This window comes from Hibiscus syriacus, unplaced genomic scaffold, assembly GCF_006381635.1.
Source record: "Hibiscus syriacus cultivar Baekdansim isolate YM2019G1 unplaced genomic scaffold, ASM638163v2 tig00116969_pilon, whole genome shotgun sequence".
NCBI lineage: Eukaryota > Viridiplantae > Streptophyta > Magnoliopsida > Malvales > Malvaceae > Hibiscus > Hibiscus syriacus.
The window spans coordinates 230,203-250,610 of record NW_024063493.1 but is presented as its reverse complement, the minus strand read 5'-3'; the positions used below and the strand labels follow the sequence as shown (position 1 = coordinate 250,610).

Genomic DNA, 20,408 nt, shown 5'->3' with positions numbered 1-20,408 from the left:
ATATTGATGAGAATGCCGCTGATATGTTCACCAAGCCAATTACGACAGACAAGTTCATGCATTGTTTGGACTTTGTTGAATGTTTCGAGTTGTTAAAGAAGTAAGGTAACCCAACCCACATTAAATGTTTCCTAAGGGGCAGGATATTCGCGAAGGTGGAGATTTGTTAGGTATGGCTCATAAATATACCGGTAAAGTGGGTTGGGGTTTATTTATTATAAAAAAAGATGTAACCTAAACATATGAGACATTGAATTGAATTAAAATTCTAGCGCTACCTAGGGCACCGAGGACGTAAGCACATTGCTGAACCTCGTTAAAATTCTTGTATTCTTTCATTTTCTTTACCCGATTATTCAACAGAGAGTGAAGAAGAGGATGAGGAGCATATAAAAAGAAACATTCCTCGAACTATACAACCACCTCCTCGCGGAACACATTCAAGGAGACATCAATAGATCCAATAATATTGTAATCTCGATGGATCTAATAAAATTGTAATCTTTTCATTTATTGTTTCTTGATTATGTATTTGACTCTTTTTTTTTATTATGTATTTATATGAAGTAAGGTTTTATATTATAAGATGTGCTTCCTTAGGCTTAAACCCCTAAAAACCTTAAAACTAATTACAAAACTCTAAACTCATTATAACATAAACCTTAAACCTAAAACTACCCTAAATGAACTGAAAATTGATATAACCAAGAGGCGCGTTCTCTAAGGGGCGCTTTCAAAAATACCCATAGAATATGTGTTTCATGGCACGCGCCTTCTCTCCCTTTTGGTTAAGGTGCATTTGGTGATGTGCGTCCCTTTCTCTCTCTTAAAAATGAGTGTTAGATCATGTAATATTTCAGAAATAGTGATTAACATATAATATTTAATTCAAACCATGATTTTTAGGTCAAAAAGCCTAAATTTTGAGCTAATCTTAATATTTACTGTAGGCTAAAAACCCAGTTCTGTTCCAAACAAACGTGCTTTTGTCCCCTATCGATCCTGTAATAAGCTCCGTCCAAGATGATGACAAATTTCGTCTCTAGACACGGACCATTTCCTTCCTTCCTTCCTTCTTCACAGTGCTTCTTCTTTGCAAAGGCAGATTAATGTGAACGCAAACCAAGCCGCCACCTTTCTTAAATGCCACTCCCTTGACCACCCTTGTTTCACTTTTTCTTCTTTCCAAGAAAAAAATAAAGTCTTCTCTTTCTTGTCGGTTTCTTCAAATCTCCGGTATGTTAAAGGCCTGTACTTGCCGGAAATTCTTCCTCTCTTTATGTCTCTTGTTCTGTTTCTCCTTCCCTTGCTGTGTAAAATCCGATGAGCTTCAAGTATTGCTGACGTTGAAATCCGCACTCAATAAATCAAGCACCGATGTTCTCGATTCATGGGAGGCTGCCGGTCCTGTTTGCAGCTTCAATGGAGTCACCTGCAACGGTGACGGATCGGTTAAGGAAATCCAGCTTTCAAATCAGAGGTTGACGGGAGTTCTTCCTTTGGATTCGATATGTCAGCTTCAATCCTTGGATAAGCTTTCCTTTGGGTACAATTTATTGTACGGTGCAATCACGGACGATCTCAATAATTGTTCAAAGCTTCAATATTTGGATCTGGGGAACAATCTTTTCTCCGGTTCATTCCCGGATATATCATCGCTCAGTGAATTACGGTTCCTTCATTTGAATAGCAGTGGAATTTCGGGTCCTTTCCCATGGAATTTACTTGAAAACATGACCAATCTTACTGTTTTGAGTATCGGGGATAACCCTTTGGATCAAACTCAGTTTCCAAGTGAAATCCTGAAGCTGAAGAAACTGAATTGGCTTTATTTGGGGAATTGCAGCATCGAAGGGAAGATCCCTCCCGCCATCGGAGATCTCACCGAGCTTATAAATTTGGAGCTCCAATTGAATTATTTATCTGGAGAAATTCCATCGGAGATTGGAAATCTTCACAAGCTGTGGCAGCTTGAGCTCTACGGCAATGAATTGACTGGAAAACTTCCTGTTGGATTACGAAATTTGACAAGCCTAGAATATTTCGATGCCTCAAACAACAATCTTGAAGGAGATATCTCGGAAGTGAAGTATTTGACCAACCTGGTGAGCCTGCAACTCTTTGAGAACCAGTTTACTGGTCAAGTACCCCCCGAGCTGGGTGAGTTCAAGAAACTGGTGAATCTGTCTCTTTACACCAACATGTTCACTGGTTCTCTTCCGCAAAAGTTAGGCTCTTGGGCTGATTTCGACTTCATCGATGTATCGGAGAATCTCTTGTCCGGTCCAATTCCTCCAGATATGTGCAAGAAAGGAACCATGAGAGGGCTGCTTATGCTTCAGAATAGGTTCACTGGTGAAATCCCGACTACTTACGCGAATTGTGCCAGTTTAAAGCGGTTTAGAGTGAGCAACAACTCACTTTCAGGCAGAGTTCCGGCTGGAATATGGGGATTGCCTCAAGTGGATATAATTGACATTGCTTACAATCAGTTTGAAGGTCCAATTTCATCTGATATCAAGAACGCAAAAGTGGTCGGGATATTGTCAGCCGAATACAATCGGTTGTCAGGAGAGTTACCCGAAGAGATTTCAGAAGCCACATCTTTGGTTAGAATTGAGCTAAACAACAATCAGATTTCGGGGAAATTCCCTCGTGGAATTGGGAAACTGAAAAGGCTGAGCAACCTTCAATTGCAGAACAATAAGTTATCTGGTTCTATACCAGAGTCATTAGGCTCTTGTGCTTCCATCAGTACTATAAACATGGCTAACAATTCTCTTTCAGGCAAAATACCATCATCTTTAGGATCTTTGCCGACATTGAACACACTGGATTTATCTCGAAATGAGCTTTCTGGCAGAATTCCAGAGAGTTTGTCTTCCCTCATGCTAAGCCTGTTTGATCTATCCTCTAACCGGTTAACTGGTCCTGTACCCCAGTCCTTCAGCATTGAAGCGTATAACGGGAGCTTGGCTGGAAACCCCGGCCTTTGCAGTTCGACCATCCAATCTTTCAAGAAATGTCCACCGGATTCCGGCATGCCAAAATTTGTTCTAATGCTTATAGTTTGTTTAGCCGTAGCTGCAATCTTGCTGGCTACTCTTGGGTGTTTCTTATATTTAAGGAGGACAGAAAAAGATGGAGACCGTTCATTGAAGGAAGAATCTTGGGATGTTAAGTCTTTCCATGTGTTAACTTTCTCCGAAGATGAAATTCTTGATTCCATAAAGCAAGAGAATCTGATTGGGAAAGGAGGGTCCGGGAACGTTTATAAAGTAATGCTTGGTAACGGTGTAGAACTTGCTGTGAAACACTTATGGAACACAGATTCTCATGGCCGCCGGAAGAGCCGGAGCAGTAGCCCGATGCTTGGCCGACATTCGGGAAAGGAAAAGGAGTTTGACGCGGAGGTGCAGACACTGAGCTCAATAAGACATGTCAATGTGGTGAAGCTTTACTGCAGCATTACTAGTGAAGACTCGAGCTTATTGGTATATGAGTACTTGCCTAACGGGAGCTTGTGGGATCGGTTGCATACGAGTCGAAAAATGGAGCTTGATTGGGATACTAGGTACGAGATTGCAGTCGGTGCAGCTAAGGGACTGGAGTACCTTCATCTCGGATGCGACAGGCCGGTGATCCACCGGGATGTCAAATCTAGTAACATTTTGCTGGATGAGTTCTTGAAGCCTAGGATTGCTGATTTTGGACTTGCCAAGATGGTTCAAGCCAATGGTGGTAAAGACTCAACCCATGTCATTGCAGGCACCTATGGCTACATAGCACCTGGTAACTAGTTGAACTTCAGTTGTTTACTTCCCAAAATGAAGCTTTAATTATGATTATCTTTACAGATTCAGTTTTTGTTAACAGTATTGCAAATATTGAATTCTGCAGAATACGGTTATACCTACAAAGTAGACGAGAAGAGCGATGTGTACAGTTTCGGAGTGGTATTAATGGAGCTAGTGAGCGGAAAGAGACCAATCGAACCAGAGTTTGGAGATAATAATGACATAGTGTCCTGGATCTGCAGCAAACTAAAGAACCAAGAGAGTGTTTTGAGTATAGTGGACCATAGGATCCCTGTTGCTTTCAAAGAAGATGCTGTCAAGGTGTTGAAAATCGCCATTTTGTGTACGACCAAGCTGCCCGCACTTAGACCCACCATGAGAACCGTGGTTCAAATGCTGGAAGAAGCTGAACCATACAAATTGGTCGGCATTGTAATCAATAAGGACGGTGAAGTGCAGAAAAAGGATACCATGGAATCCGCTGATAAGCTCAACCTGTAGTTGCAAAACTCTGTAGTAACAATTTTTGGAACATATTATTTGTAAAGCATCAGCTAGAGCCTGTAATAGTAGTATTAAATGTACTGTATGCTTCAGCTATAAAGAGCCTGTAACATATTATTCGTCTGAATCAACCTCGGAAATGGGAAATTGCTGTTCAATCAAATAAAAACTGTAAAATACATCATAGATCATTAAATCATGTTTATATAAGTGTTTTGATTACTAACTTTTCAAAGTTATAAAATAGTCATTAAATTTATAAAATTATTACTACCATATTATGATAGGTGTAAAAGTTTGATAAATTCAATGATCATTTTATAACATTTGATAAAATATAATGATCATTTTATAATAATTTGATAAATTTAATTATTATTTGTAATATTTAAAAGTTCAATGCTAAAACAGTTATTTGAGCATATTCAGTGATCTCTACTATAATTTATCCTAAAAAATGGTGATCTAAGCGCGTATGTAATTTTAGCAATTTGTTGAGTATTAACTTGATTATTTAGTTATGTCTTTCTCCATTTAAAAAGAAAATTGATAGAATGTGTGTGAAATATTATTTATCAAAAAACAAGTTAAACTATGTGAATAATCTCTTTTGTTTTTGGTATGATAGAATTTGGTCATCAATTTAAAAATTAACGTTATATGTATTTCCGGTTCAAGTTCTTAACGTTATCGATACGTCTTCACCGTTAACTTCCGTAAATCTCTTAATAAAAGTTCAATTTGTCCCATATAGTTCATTTTGGATTGTTTGTGCATGTTTTTAAATATTTGCTTTTAATATCGAATTTTCCTCAAACAATTATGTTTAATAAAATATATATTGAGGTTTGAAAATAAAAAAATCTCCTAAGTTTTAAATGTTTATTTTTAAGTTTAAAACAAATATGGATTATGTGAAGGACAAATTTAACGTGAACTCCCTAGATTTGACCTAATTTCTTTTAGGTCTGGTCTAGGAGATTACATTTAGTGATATTACAGCCCGATTCAACCTTCAGACTGTGGAGCTCGACTATAAAATTTTTAACCAAAAATTATTTTTTTGGGTAAAAATGAAATTTTTTGAAATAAAATTATTATTATTTCTTTACTTGTTTTTATTTTGGAAAGGGTAAATAAATATTTTGATTCAGAACTTCGAGTATCAACTCTGATATTAGGATAAAGCCATTTATAAATAGTTTAATATGTCACCCCGTAGGAGTTCTCGATTTACGATCGATCAAGGTTCAAACCACCTAGGTAGTAACAAGATATATCAGGAACTTAGACACTTGTATTGATAGTCGGGCATGAAAAAGAATGTGTCAGAGTTTGTCGCTAGGTTCTTAGTGTGCCAACAGGTTAAAGCGGAATACCAGGTTCCCTTAGGGTTACTCCAGCCTATTTACATACCTCAGTGGAAATGTGATAAGGTAACCGTGAACTTTATGACCAGATTACTGATGACCATACATAGATACAATACATTACTGATGACCATTAGGATGAATTATACATTAGAGTGGCTAGCTCGGTAGTACATCCATGAGATAGTGAGGTTACATGGAGTACCAACTTCCATCATTTCTAACAGTGATCCTCGGTTCACTTTTTGTTTCTGGAAAGCTCTTCATGAATCCTTAGGCACCAAACTAAACTTCAGTACTGCTTTCCACCCTCAGACATATGGTCAATCAAAATGCGTTATTCATATCTTAGAGGACATGCTTAGATACATCGTCATAGACCTCTTCTTTATTAGACAGAGCTTTTTGAAGGGAAGATCACATGCCCAGACTTAATTTGAGGAATTGAATAGAAGGTTTGGATAAATCAAGGTCGATTGAAGGAAGCTTCCGACAAAAAAATATGTTGACCTGAAACGCAAGGTTATAAAGTTTACGATGGGGGACAAGGTGTTCCTCAAGGGTTATCCATGGAAGAAAGTGTTGCGGTTTGGACGCAAAGGAAAGTTAACTCCACGCTTGATAAGACCATACGAGATTCTCAAGAGAGATGGACCAATGGCCTATCGATTAGCCCTACCCCTAGAGTTAGAGCATATACACAACGTGTTCTATGTATCTATGCTTAGAAGATATCTATTCGATCTTTCCCACGTCACACTCTTAGAATGGATCGAGGTGAGTCAAGACATGACTTATGAAGAGGAGCCATTATGATCCTAGACAAGGATATTAAAGAATTGAGGAACAAGAGAATTCCCTTAGTTAAGGTTCTGTGGAGAAATCATGGGGTCGAGGAAGTGACTTGGGAAACTGAGGAGGACATGCAGCTCCAGTATTTGTATGTTTTCTATCCACGTAAATTTCAAGGATGAAATTTCTTATTAGGAGGGGATAGTTGTAACCCCCTGAATCATGGGTTGGGAGTTTCGGGTTAACCCGGGAGGACCTTAGACAAAGTCTACTAGCTTGTGTGAAGCCCTAACCCAAGTTTAAATAAACTTGGGCTTGGTTAAAGCCCAAATAGTATGAAAAGGGGATGACTTTGGGATAAGCTTGAAATTATATGACCTAGGAAGCAATTACACCAATTTATTTTTGAAATGCTAGAATCCCATTAATTTGGATGATATCATGCTTGAGAACTTCTCTTTTTCTCCCACAAGGTTGTCTTCATCTTTCCCTCTTCATCTCCTTATTCCCCTCCAAAGAACAATTAAAGGTTGGAATTTTGAGGTCTTGCAAGTCCAAATTGTAAACACCATGGCAAGGGTTACAATCTACTCCTCATTAGCTTCCATTCAAGCCTTCAAAATTAAGATTAAGCTAAGTTACCCTAAATGGGGGGTTTAGTGAGAGTTTAAGAAACCATAGATTTTATCCCATTTTTTTTTATAGATTTAAGTTCTAGGAAATGTTCCTAAACATATCTTAAGTTCCTAAATGGTTAATAACTTATTTCCTTTGTCATGATTAGTGAGAGACGTTGTAGAAAGCTCCAAGGCCAAAGACAACGAGAAGTTGATTCTTGGTTAAGTTAGGACGTTTTCCAGCAATCTAGCACTAAGTTCCTTAAATCTGTATGGTTGGTTTGTTGAGTTCATGAAGCATGCTCAAGTATGTCATGGTAGATTTCATTTGTGATGTTTTCGAGCATGAAATATGACTCCTTTTAACCCCTAATAAATCACATAAGACATTAATAATGCTTGGTGGCCTTATAAGGGCATATGGGTAGAGTTTGGTCATATTTTCATGCTTAAAACAAAGTATTTTGGGCACAAGTATCGGTACTAGAAGAACAATGTCGATATTGTTCCTCAAATGGCTCAAAACAAGGCGTATTAAATACTTTCATATCCTCATACTTCTGCATGTCAGCATGTTCATGAAATGAATGCATGTAGTATATAATAGTTATTAGTCTGGCACTGAGCTTGTAAGCTTAGCGTTCGAAATTTTGTCTCCGTGCGCAGGTCAGTAGAGGATCGAGGAGCCTATTGCGCATACACATTCTAAATCAACCATTTTTTTAGAGTATGTCTTGAGTCTATTAGAAGGCATGTATTGTATGGACCTTGTATCAATTTAAGTCATAACTATGTTTAAACTTTAATATTATTGGAGATTTATCATTAGGTACTCCCTATTTTGTAAACTAAACTATTATGTTTTACCTTATTGTGTTCATGGATGGTTTATTTACTATAAATTTCACATGATTTTAAGGGAACAAAATTTGGGTAAGTCATTTCAGTGGTTCGTGTAATACTTTAGTCCTTCGATCTTCAGGTCTGATCGGATTAGGGTGTTACAACACCCTTGACCCATGGGAACCTGCTGCTGGTGCATCCTCTTCATCGGTAGTTCCCTCGGGTGTACTGACAGAATTTATATTTGAATCGAACCCGCTGTCAACATCCCAAACAATATGAAATTATTTTATTTATTCATTGTAAATTACTATTTTGTGATATGGAATTATCGAAATGGGTTTTGATTAGGACGTAAATTTTACAGGAAATTTCAAATGAAACGCGCAGTTCGTGTCGATCGTGAATGATGGTTGGGTGTATTTAGTTTGTTTGACTTTGTTGTTAAGATTAGAGTGTTAAATTAATTATTAAATATTTACCATCGGCACTGATTCAGTTTGCTGTTCGAGCTGATCATAGAAAAGGATATTATCGTCCTTAATTATTTATCGAAGTGTGCCTCATTATTCAATGCTACATTATTTTATTTGAATGCTTAATGGCTTGTTTGGTTAAAATTTATTTGAAAGAATGTTAGTCTGTGAAATTGATTGAGATAAATGTGAAAATGTCATGTGATACATGTTGAACTGTTGAAATTGGAATATTGTTGTGCATACATAATATATGAATGTGACGCATTATCGGAATCAGAATATATGCTTCAGAATATATGTTCATGAAATATTGTTATTTGGATCAGATCATACATTGGATATGTATGTCATTTGCATGTCATATTGGGACATATTTTGATAGGAGAAGTTTAGTGCATTTACTTGATGGGGTGATGTCACTTTCGAATTCAGTGGCCTCTACCTTTGTGGCGGACCTTACTTTATATGGTGTAATTTGATTGTAGATAGTGTGGTTCTGGGGAACCCACTCTACGAATGGTATGATAGGAGTATGGATGGATACATAAGCATTTGCATAACATTCAAATTTATGATTATCACTATTTGATTCAGACTATGATTAATATTGGTTGGTTCTGATTATGCTATGACTTATGTTTGTTTTCACTTTAGTGACACACTAAGCTTATTAGCTTACACCTCCATAGTTTTTCTTTTAGATACTTGTACTTAGGAGATCCGGTACTTGGAGAACTACATCATTTTTAGATAAAAATTGATACATTTAGCATGAGATTTTTATTTCGGATTTTTGTTCATATTTTTATTTTTGGATTATTTCTACTACTTGTATTTGGGACTTCGGACAACATAATTAATTTTGGATTGTTTATGCATTTTTTTAAAATATTTATTTTTCAAATCGAATTTTCCTCAGACAATTATTTTTAATAAAATATATATTGAAGTTTGAAATTGAAAAATATTGTTAAGTTTTAAATTGTTGTTTTTAAGTCAAATATGGATTACATGAGGGACAAGTTTTAACGTGAACTCTCTAGATTTGATTTAATTTCTTTTAGGTCGGGTCTAGGAGTTACAAATGAGTTATCTTGAATTTTTTTTTATTTTTAGTATAGTTTAAGTTTATATAATGGACATTTTATAATTTCTAACTCACTTTTTAACAATAATTTCAAATAGTTAAATCTTAAATTGTACTTTTGTAAACACTTATCAAAAGCTGTGCCAAACTGGCCCATAGTGAATTAATATTTAATTTATTTTTATGTAAGTTAAAAAGTAATATTTTAAATTAATAAAATCTATTAAAAATAAGTATTGATATTTAATGTACAAGAATTTATAATTTTATATATCGTTATTGAATTAAATGATAATACATTATTATAAACTTAAAATTATTTAAATTCATTTTTAATGATATACCATTATTTTATTCATTGAAAATACATAAAATTATAACAAATAGAAGATATAAGTAGACTGAAAAACAAAGAGAGCCAGACTTTAAGCCCACCAAGACAAGGCTTTCAATTAAATCAAAGGCGAAAGAGCCCACTAATTTACGGTCATCGCTGATCATGCACCCACAAAAATTGGCATGGGCCTAGCTAGATGCTAATGAAATGATATTATGCGATTCGTATGGCATGGATTAAATTTCAAGGTACATGTAATTTTAGACATGAATTTAAAGCTTATCCAAATTATTCAGGTGAAATGTCTTTGTTCATGCTTTTGGAAAGACAAAAAAGTTCATCGCAACTCTCAAAATGTCCTCCAAAGAATAACCTTATCCTCTCCCTCTTAAATGAAAAGCAAACTTCATACATGCAAACGTTGAGGAATATCATTCGGATACAGCATGTAGTTTTATTCAGTTGAAATAAAATGTTATTTGTTAATGTATATTTTGGTTCTTAATCATTTGTTTTATGCCTAATTTTAGTTTGAGTATTTTTATGGTATTTTGTATATGTATAATAATCAATTCTTTATGTATAAATGATTTATATAAATGCTTAATGTATTAAAGACTTACATACATTTTGTTATATTAATAATTTACATGAATTATGTCAACATCAAATATTTTATTCAAGAGTGGACTTCTGTATTTGATTAGTTGGTCAATAGCTCATCTTTGTTTCTTCATATATATTCCCTTAGGTTATGGGTTTCATACTCACCAGGAGCATTCTTCTCTCTTTTCGTAGAATCTCTCATTCTCCTTCCTTTTCAATAGGATTAGGTTTAAATTTAGAATTTATCGATATATATATAAAAAGGAGTGGGCATCTTTGCTTGCCTATTCATCCTTCAGCATAATGTTTCTATTCCCCCTCAATCAAACCCAGAGATTCCCCAATATCATTCATGAAATAAGCATTTAATTGTAAATGGAAAGCTTAGTTAAAATTCTTTGGTACTCTTAACTTAATCTGGTCCAGACAACAAACAAGTGAAAAAGGATTCACTCTGCATAAAACACAATTATTTAGTTCATAAATGATCTAGCCTGTTGTCAACACACCTTTTTCGTCCTACTAGGATTCAAACTCCTAAAAATAGGATAGAATTTTAGGATTCAAACTCCTAAAGATATGATAGAATTTTGCTAGGATTCAAAAAATAGGATAGAATTTTATGATTTAAACTCCTAAAGATAGGATCCACAAGCACTATAAATAGCCATTGTAACTCACCATTGTAAGACACGATTTACACACAAAACATAGAGGAAAGCACGAGAAGATACAAAGGCAAAGCTATTGTAAACGATTCGAAAAATAAATAAAAGGTAGTATCTTTTTTACTTTTGATTTGGTCTCTTACATTTACGTTTTAATTATTATTATTTTATTTATTTAACTTTATTTATAAGCACATTTTCCTTGTTACTCATTTTATTTAATTGTTTTGTTATTTTTCTTTTCTTTTTTTTCATGTAATATTTTTTACATTTTATGTATTTTCTTTTTTACTTTAGTATATATTTTATTTTTTTTAGATTATATATAAATATATTATTTTTTATTATCAGTTTTATTAATTATATATATATATATATTTACTTTTTTATTTTTTTATTTTATATATATATTATTTTTACTTTTTTATTATTATTTTATTTATTTGTTTTATTTCTATATTTTTTTCTTCTTTTTCTTCTTTTTCTTTATTTTTTATATTTATTTTACTTACTATTTTAGCTTTGTTTTCTTTATCTCATCTTTTATTTAATTTGTTTTCTCTTTATTTTAATTTAATTAATTTATTTATTTCTTACCTTTTTATCTATTACCTTTTTATCTAACATGGTTTTTTGACCTTCTTAAGGCCACACCTTTAAAACTATCTAAGGTAAGTAATTGTGATCGTATTTTTACCTTTTAATTTTAAATTACAATTTTCTTAATTTAAGACAACCGACAAATTACGTAGTACCGAAAGGGCGGTTCAAGGGTGCTAATCCTTCCTTGACCGTAATCGACTCCCGAATCCGACATATCTTTGGTAAGACGCAGATCAGGTAAGATATAAGGTATCCGATTAACATATTTATTTTTTAAATAAATAATCGGTGGCGACTCCAATCACATTTTTCAAGTCGAAGCCCAATTCCGGGGCCCAACCGAAAGACGGTTACGACAGCTTGGCGACTCCGCTGGGGACTTTCAAGTGAGTCAGGCTAAGGTAATTTTCAGTTGTCTTTTTAACGAAAAGGGTAAGTTTAAATTTTAAGGTAACATTTCGATCCTTATTGCTTACTTTTGATTATATTTTTTCGAGTAAATAGTTGTACTAACCGTTTTCTCAATGATTTCAGCACTTAAAGTCTTTTTTCATCTAAGGCTCTATACCCGAGCTCCAAACCCTATTTAAGTGGGGGTGAAAGCGACGCCTTCGTGTGAATTTATTCACCGTGCGGGCCTAGCAAGTAGCCTTCGGGATTCATATACCTTATGTCTTCGTGTGAATTTATTCACCGTACGGGCATAAGGGAATGTGTCCTCTCGAGTTTAACTTAGTCCACACAAGCCTGTGATGGGTTTAGGACTAAGGGTCTGGCAAGCCCAATGGGGCACCGGCAAGGATAACTCGGGTACATTTTTTAGAACCTAACCCGAGAGACTTTGAAGAATTAGAGCCTACCCCAAAACCTCATTCCAAACCCTAGGATGCCGGAATTATTTCCTAGTTTACTTTATGTTCAAAGCATGCGAACTAGAAATTTATGCGGTTAGGACTTGTTCAAAATCAACTTGCGGGATAGAGATCATGTTCGGGTAGGAATAATAAGCATGTGAGGTAGATATCATGTGGGGTAGGACTTTCATTTTTATGATCATTTTTTATTATTTTTCACCTCACTAACTCTTTTCATCTTTCTTTTATTTTATTTTATTTTCATCACTTGCATCATTCAAAAGAGGTCATTGATCCACTAAAACGTGTTTGTTAAAACTCGAATAATCTGAATCCATGGACAAAGGTGTTGTAATACAAGAGATGAAAATACAGAGGATAGTCTACAAGGCGACTATGTGTCACATTCAATCCAGAAGACGTGGTGCCCACAATTGAAGAGTATATCACTCTGCTGCATTATAAAGGACTCAGAATGAACCAGGTCTACATCAAGCACAATGAAAGCTTATCTTTGAAGAACTGACTGGCAGAGGTTGCAGGGGCAGGATGAAGGTTATGTATCTTGGAAGTCCCTTTGAACACGACAATGGCAAAATAATAGCTGAAATTGGAGACCATTGCTGGCGAATTCAAGAAACAGATTAATGAACTTCACATAGTTCCTATCAATTAAGGGCTCCAATGACGAATTCGTTGGGAACAGGCTCAACAAAAGTAAATGCTCGATATGCGATCATTCGAGACTTCTTGGACCAGTACGAAAAACAACTCAACATTTTCACGGTTCATCCAGAGAGGCCGGAGCGGTTCGACAGGTTATTCAACCGGTGAAAGATGAAAGCAGAAGACTAGTCAACATGTCAGAAGCTATCAGGATATTTTTGTCTCTTAAAAGATAAAACATTTTTGTTCCCAATAAGGATTATTCATAATAACAGACACATTTCTTGGATCAATGCCTCGAACATTTCATGCATTTTTGCATCTTCATCTACATTTTTAAGCATTTTCATGAAATTTCTTCCTAGAAGATTCGATGAAGTGGATTTAACCACATGGAAGCAAGATTGTAATCTTAAAGAAAAAAAACTGAAAATAATACAATGGGAGCCTGATCAGCTGATTGTAGGACAAAGCCTGCCATGATGATCTAAAGAATCTCCATATCCTAAGGGCTACGATGTTGAAGCTGTTAGCTGTTACCACATAAGAAACCCCAAACATTCCTCTAAAATCTGTAAGGCACTTATCGAATGGGGCATGACATATACCATTTGCACTTAGAGGATTGTTTTGTTTGAACACATCTTTTAAACGATTGAATTCATGTTACTTTCTAAGGTGGAGTAATTGAACAAATTTTAATCTTTAGTTATTTGAATATTAAATGAATTAAGGATTCTTTTAATTCTTCAAGAATTATAGATTTTTTGACATATGACAAGATTAGACATTTCTTATCCTCTCTCAAACCCCAGAATAAAATACCTTGATTCTTTGCCCAAAATAACTCATGGTCATTACCAAAAAGACCAAATTTTGACATTACCTCCCTTTGAAATTCTTGAACATTGCCTTTATCTTTTTGATACACCCATACCTTTCTTTGAGTCAATAAGATCACACCACTGTCTTTATAGACTCAAAATTGACATTTTAACCCAAGGCGTTGAGTTGTTCATCTGAACATGAGCTTTATTCTAAATACACAACTTGGGGCATCTTGCGGGGAGCTTGAACAGTGAGACATCTGGGGAAAAATAAGAATTCATCCGAAATAATTCTATCACACGTTAATTACACTTTTTCATGTGAATATAATTAATCCTGAAAATCTATCCCCCTGGGGATACCTTTCCTGTGAGGACTTCCATTTATGAAATGATGAACGGCTTTCTTTCTTTATCCCTTCACAACAAGAGAAAATATATATCCCTTGTGTCCCCTTTTGAGCATGTAGTATTTTTCTTCTGATTCAACCCTAACCAAGGATCACCCTCCATATTGGGGGGCAAGGTGGAAGAAATCTGCTCACATGAGTGAAGACATCAATCAAAAGGAGACACCAAAAGGTGGACCAAATGGCAAGTGCGAAGATCCAATCAAGAACAAAAAAGAAAAGAAGCAAAAAAGCAAAAAAAACACAAAGAAAAAGAGAAACAAGAACAAAAGGAAAAAAGAGCAAAAATCAAAAAGAAAAAGGGACAAAAAGCACATGCAAAGATTCCCTAAAGACAAATGGCACATCAAGCTTCAAACTATGAGATTGATCAAGCACAATCATTCCCGAATCTCTGAATCACTTCACTCGAAGATCATGGAACATCCAGAGAAAATCCAGAGAAACACATATGAGCAGATCCAAATTAAGCAAGACAGAATTGAAGGCATCAGAATGAATTGATCTTTGGTTCAACACCCTGAAACACTTGTTTGGGCCTATTTATCCTTTTCTTTCATAACCACGAACCTTGGCCTACATTACGTGCCTTAAAAGTCCCTTATAATCATACATGGATTTCTAAACAGAAGAGACTATCTTCAGATTTCATCCCGCCCATCAGGATTAATCTTTGTTTGCAAAAAAACAATGTAATTAATGTATGGTAGAGAAAAATAACAAAGGGGGGTTCAAGACGTAAATCCTGAATAACGTCTTGAAACCAAAGGAGGATTCGAGTTGAAAACCTGAAAAGGCGGCTCGAATATAAAAATTGTGCAACTGAGGCGATCACACAAATTACTTGATAAGGCATCGCACAATCCGAGTGTGACAACGAAGGTTGGGAGTCAGAGAACACTTCCAGTAGAGAAGTATGCAAGCTACCCCATCAATCCTTTGAGCATCAAATACCAAACCTTTGAGCATCAAATGCCAAACCTTTGACCAAACACAATGACCTGAAACTTTTTATCCTTTCTTTACTTGACCATCTCTCAAAGATAGCTTTGATCTTGACACTTGTCAAATAGCTATAATTTATTGAAGGATTAACATTTTAATTAATTCTTTGATATCCAATGAACTCTAGTTTTATGATTCGTCTCAATTGTAAAACCGTGAAAGGGGCAATATTTTTAAAACTTGGGATTAAACATTTTTTGAAACTCTTTTAATTGATATTAAAAGAGAAAGAAGAACATTTTTTTCAAACAAGACAGTCTCTCTAGAGTGAATCTTGGTAAATGACATGTGACTCTTAGACACAAAACTCATGCTCAGAATCAATGCTGAAGCAAGAAATGAGGAACATTTGGGGCATCTTTGAAGATTCAACATGAAATATTGGGGCATTTTTTGGGCATCTTTGGGGATTCAACATCCTAATGCAAATTATCAGGCCTTTTCAAGAGATAAAATATAACCAATTCATGTTATATGCATCTTATGCATACATTTTAGAGCATCATTTTTTTCCCACATACATAATTTTTGCAGCTTTTAGAGTCAAGTTTCGACTTCAAAATGAAGGATACTCGATTCAAAAGCACCTTTAAAGATTGATGTTGGTTGCTTAACTCAGCAGCAAGAAGCTACACTTCAACCAATTTGACATATTGAAAGATCGACAGATCTTAGAATCAACTTCAGACGAGTTCAAGAGATAATTCAGAATCGATCCAGTTCGCATTTTCAAGTTGGATTTCAACTTCACGACGAAGGATATCCAATTCCTGGCTCAACTTCATGACGAAGGGGCCACCCACGATTTCAACTTCACGACGAAGGGAATCGTGCTCACTATTGTCTCTCTTGAGACAGTTTCCCTTGAAACAAACTTTGTCTCTCTTGAGACAGTTTCCCTTTAAACAAAATTTTTTCTCCCTTGAGACAGTTTCTCTTGAAACATAAACATTGAAAACATTTCCCTTGAAATGAGTTTTGTCTCTCTTGAGATAGTTTCCCATGAAACAAAATTTCGTCTCCATTGAGACAGTTTCTCTTGAAACATAAACATTGGAAACATTTCCCTTGAAATGAATTTTGTCTCTCTTGAGATAGTTTCCCTTGAAACAAAATTTTGTCTCCCTTGAGACAGTTTCTCTTGAAACATAAACATTGAAAAAATTTCCCTTGAAATGAATTTTGTCTCTCTTGAGATAGTTTCCCTCGAAACAAAATTTTGTCTCCCTTGAGACAGTTTCTCTTGAAACATAAACATTGAAAACATTTCCCTTGAAATGAATTTCGTCTCTCTTGAGATAGTTTCTCTTGAAACATAAACATTGAAAACATTTCCCTTGAAATGAATTTCGTCTCTCTTGAAACAGTTTCTCTTGAAACAAAATTTTGTCTCCCTTGAGACAGTTTTCTCTTGAAGCATCATCTTTGAATATGTTTTCCTTGGAACTATTTTCATCTCCCCGTAAGACAATTTCTTTTGGAACTAAGTTTTGTCTCTCTTGAGACAGTTTTTCTTAAAACAAAATTTTGTCTCCCTTAAGACCGTTTCCCTTGAAACAAAAAATATCTTTGAGATCGTTTCCCTTGAAACGAGTTCTATCTCTTTCAAGACAACTTCTTTTGAAGCATCATCTGAACCATTACACTCAGCTCAGGCACATACTTGAGATGGTCGAGAATCATTTCTCAAATCAAAAATAGAATGTGCACATCAGATTTGAACATTTGAAGAATTCAAGATCAGGGATCAAAATTTGAAGATTCAAGAATCAAGATTCCAGTCAGGCAACTGGAGATCGAGATTTCTCTCTAGAGCCCTAAGATAACATATGTTGCATATGCATTTTAGGCACACCTAAGAGCATTGCATCCATAGCATCACATATATGCATAACTTTTTCAGGTTTTAGGTAGAGTCAATTTCAACTTCGCGGCGAAGGATATTGAACTCAAAGCGACAGGATTTGCTCGAGAGTGGATTTCAACTTCACGACGAAGGATATCTAGCTCGAAGCCAAACTTCTCAATTTCAGAGCCAATTTCAACTTCACAACGAAGGATATTGGACTCCAGACAACGCAAATTCAACTTCACGACGAAGGGACCGCTGCCTGTCAACAACAACTTCTCAATTTCAGAGCCAATTTCAACTTCACAATGAAGGATATTGGACTCCAGACAACACAAGTTCAACTTCACAACGAAGGGACGGCTGGTTGTCAACAATAATTTCCTAGTTTCAGGGCAAATTTCAACTTCACAGAGAAGGATATTGGACCCAAGACAGCACAAGCTCAACTTCACAGCGAAGGGGCGGCTGACTGTCGACAAGCAATTTCGGAGCCAATCTCAACTTCACAGCGAAGGATATTGGACTCGAGACAACACAAGTTCAACTTCACAGCGAAGGGACGACTGGTTGTCAACAAACAATTTCCCAATTCCAGAGCCGATTTCAACTCCACGACAGAGGATATCGTGCTACCCGAGACAACACAAGTTCAACTTCACAACGAAGGGACGGCTGGTTGTCAACGAACAACTTTTCAGTTTCATCCGCGATTTTAACTCCACGACGGAGGATATCGTGCCACTCGAGACAACACAAGTTCAACTTCACAACGAAGGGACAGCTGGTTGTCAACAAACATTTTTCAAATTTCAGAGCCAATTTCAACTTCGCAGCGAAGGATATTGGACTCGAGACAACACAAGTTCAACTTCACAACGAAGGGACGACTGATTGTCAACAAGATTTCGTTCAGAGTCAATTTCATCTTCACAGCGAAGGATATTAGACTCGAGACAGCACAAGCTCAACTTCACAGCGAAGGGGCGGCTGACTGTCAACAAACAATTTCCCAGTTCCAGAACCAATTTCAACTTCACAGCGGAGGATATTGGACTCGGAACAATATTTGGATTTCAACTTCATGGCGAAGGATATCCAATTCTCAGGCTCAACTTCACGACGAAGGGGCCCTGTACGATTCCAATTTCACAAACAGATTGACCCAACTTCACGATGAATGAGTCATCTGTAACGCATCAACACCGAAGTCTTCAGGTCAAGTTTCACCTTCACGACGAAGTATCTTGATCCAGAAGATGATTCAAAGGCCACTCGCCAAAAGCTTTGAGTTCGATTCCAACTTCACGACGAAGGATATAGTGCTCAGAAGCTTCCAGATGAACTCGACTTCACGACGGATGAGTCATCCGTAACTCAATTCGACAGGGAGTTATTGAAACATCATAGTCAATTTTCAACTCCACCGAACGAAAAGTGTGTCTTTCAATCTTTGCCCTATCCCCGTTACACGACTATGGGCAAAGAGGGGCAGCTGTCAACACACTTTTTTCGTCCTACTAGGATTCAAACTCCTAAAAATAGGATAGAATTTTAGGATTCAAACTCCTAAAGATATGATAGAATTTTGCTAGGATTCAAAAAATAAGATAGAATTTTATGATTTAAACTCCTAAAGATAGGATCCACAAGCACTATAAATAGCCATTGTAACTCACCATTGTAAGACACGATTTACACACAAAACATAGAGGAAAGCACGAGAAGATACAAAGGCAAAGCTATTGTAAACGATTCGAAAAATAAATAAAAGGTAGTATCTTTTTTACTTTTGATTTGGTCTCTTACATTTACGTTTTAATTATTATTATTTTATTTATTTAACTTTATTTATAAGCACATTTCCCTTGTTACTCATTTTATTTAATTGTTTTGTTATTTTTCTTTTCTTTTTTTTCATGTAATATTTTTTTACATTTTATGTATTTTCTTTTTTACTTTAGTATATATTTTTATTTTATTTTTAGATTATATATATAAATATATTATTTTTTATTATCAGTTTTATTAATTTATATATATATTTACTTTTTTTATTTTTTTTATTTTATATATATATTATTTTTACTTTTTTATTATTATTTTATTTATTTGTTTTATTTCTATATTTTTTTCTTCTTTTTCTTCTTTTTCTTTATTTTTTATATTTATTTTACTTACTATTTTATCTTTGTTTTATTTATCTCATCTTTTATTTAATTTGTTTTCTCTTTATTTTAATTTAATTAATTTATTTATTTCTTACCTTTTTATCTATTACCTTTTTATCTAACATGGTTTTTTGACCTTCTTAAGGCCACACCTTTAAAACTATCTAAGGTAAGTAATTGTGATCGTATTTTTACCTTTTAATTTTAAATTACAATTTTCTTAATTTAAGACAACCGGCAAATTACGTAGTACCGAAATGGCGGTTCAAGGGTGCTAATCCTTCCTTGACCGTAATCGACTCCCGAATCTGACATATCTTTGGTAAGACGCAGATCAGGTAAGATATAAGGTATCCGATTAACCTATTTATTTTTTAAATAAATAATCGGTGGCGACTCCAATCACATTTTTCAAGTCGAAGCCCAATTCCGGGGTCCAACCGAAAGACGGTTACGACACCTGTATAATGCGAATTGCCGAATTCCCCCACCAATGTTATACAGTAGAATATATATTATATGAATCTCACACGTGAGAGCAAATTCCTTTACTCAAGCCGATAGCTAACAGTACCATAGGAGTAGGACCCCATAAAGTGAACTTTGTGTTTGTATATTATTGAACCACGAATAGCAATAATGGACGAATCATGGAATCTGTCATGCAATGCCAGAAAAGCAGTTGGATTTTGATTACAAAAATATACATCACAAACATTATACACATGCATGGTCGTGACTTGATTAGTATTGTATATGGACGCATGCAAGTGGCAATATAGGTGACATATATATCTGCAGATTGTGGAACTTTGGGCCATGGCCATCCAAGAGAAAGCAGGACTAATCACATCAAGAGTAAAGAGATGTTATTCCTCTAATGTATAATATGAGCTAGTGGAGGTATAAAAACTTTGAAAATA

The 20,408-nt window shown here is 35.2% G+C and overlaps 1 protein-coding gene across 1 annotated transcript; it reads left to right on the top strand.

Moving 5' to 3' along the window:
* The first annotated feature begins 1,102 nt into the window (after positions 1-1,102).
* Positions 1,103-4,424, top strand: LOC120191448 (receptor-like protein kinase 7). The gene is made up of 2 exons (XM_039194398.1): positions 1,103-3,792; positions 3,901-4,424. The coding sequence occupies exons 1-2, from the start codon at positions 1,239-1,241 to the stop codon at positions 4,296-4,298; spliced, it is 2,952 nt and encodes a 983-aa protein (XP_039050329.1). The 5' UTR covers positions 1,103-1,238; the 3' UTR covers positions 4,299-4,424.
* Positions 4,425-20,408: the final 15,984 nt, after the last annotated feature.

Coding starts and splice junctions, on each gene's coding strand:
- LOC120191448 (XM_039194398.1), top strand. CDS start 1,239: ATGTTAAAGGCCTGTACTTGCCGGAAATTCTTCCTCTCTTTATGTCTC. Junction 3,793..3,900: donor CTATGGCTACATAGCACCTG/GTAACTAGTTGA, acceptor TGAATTCTGCAG/AATACGGTTATACCTACAAA.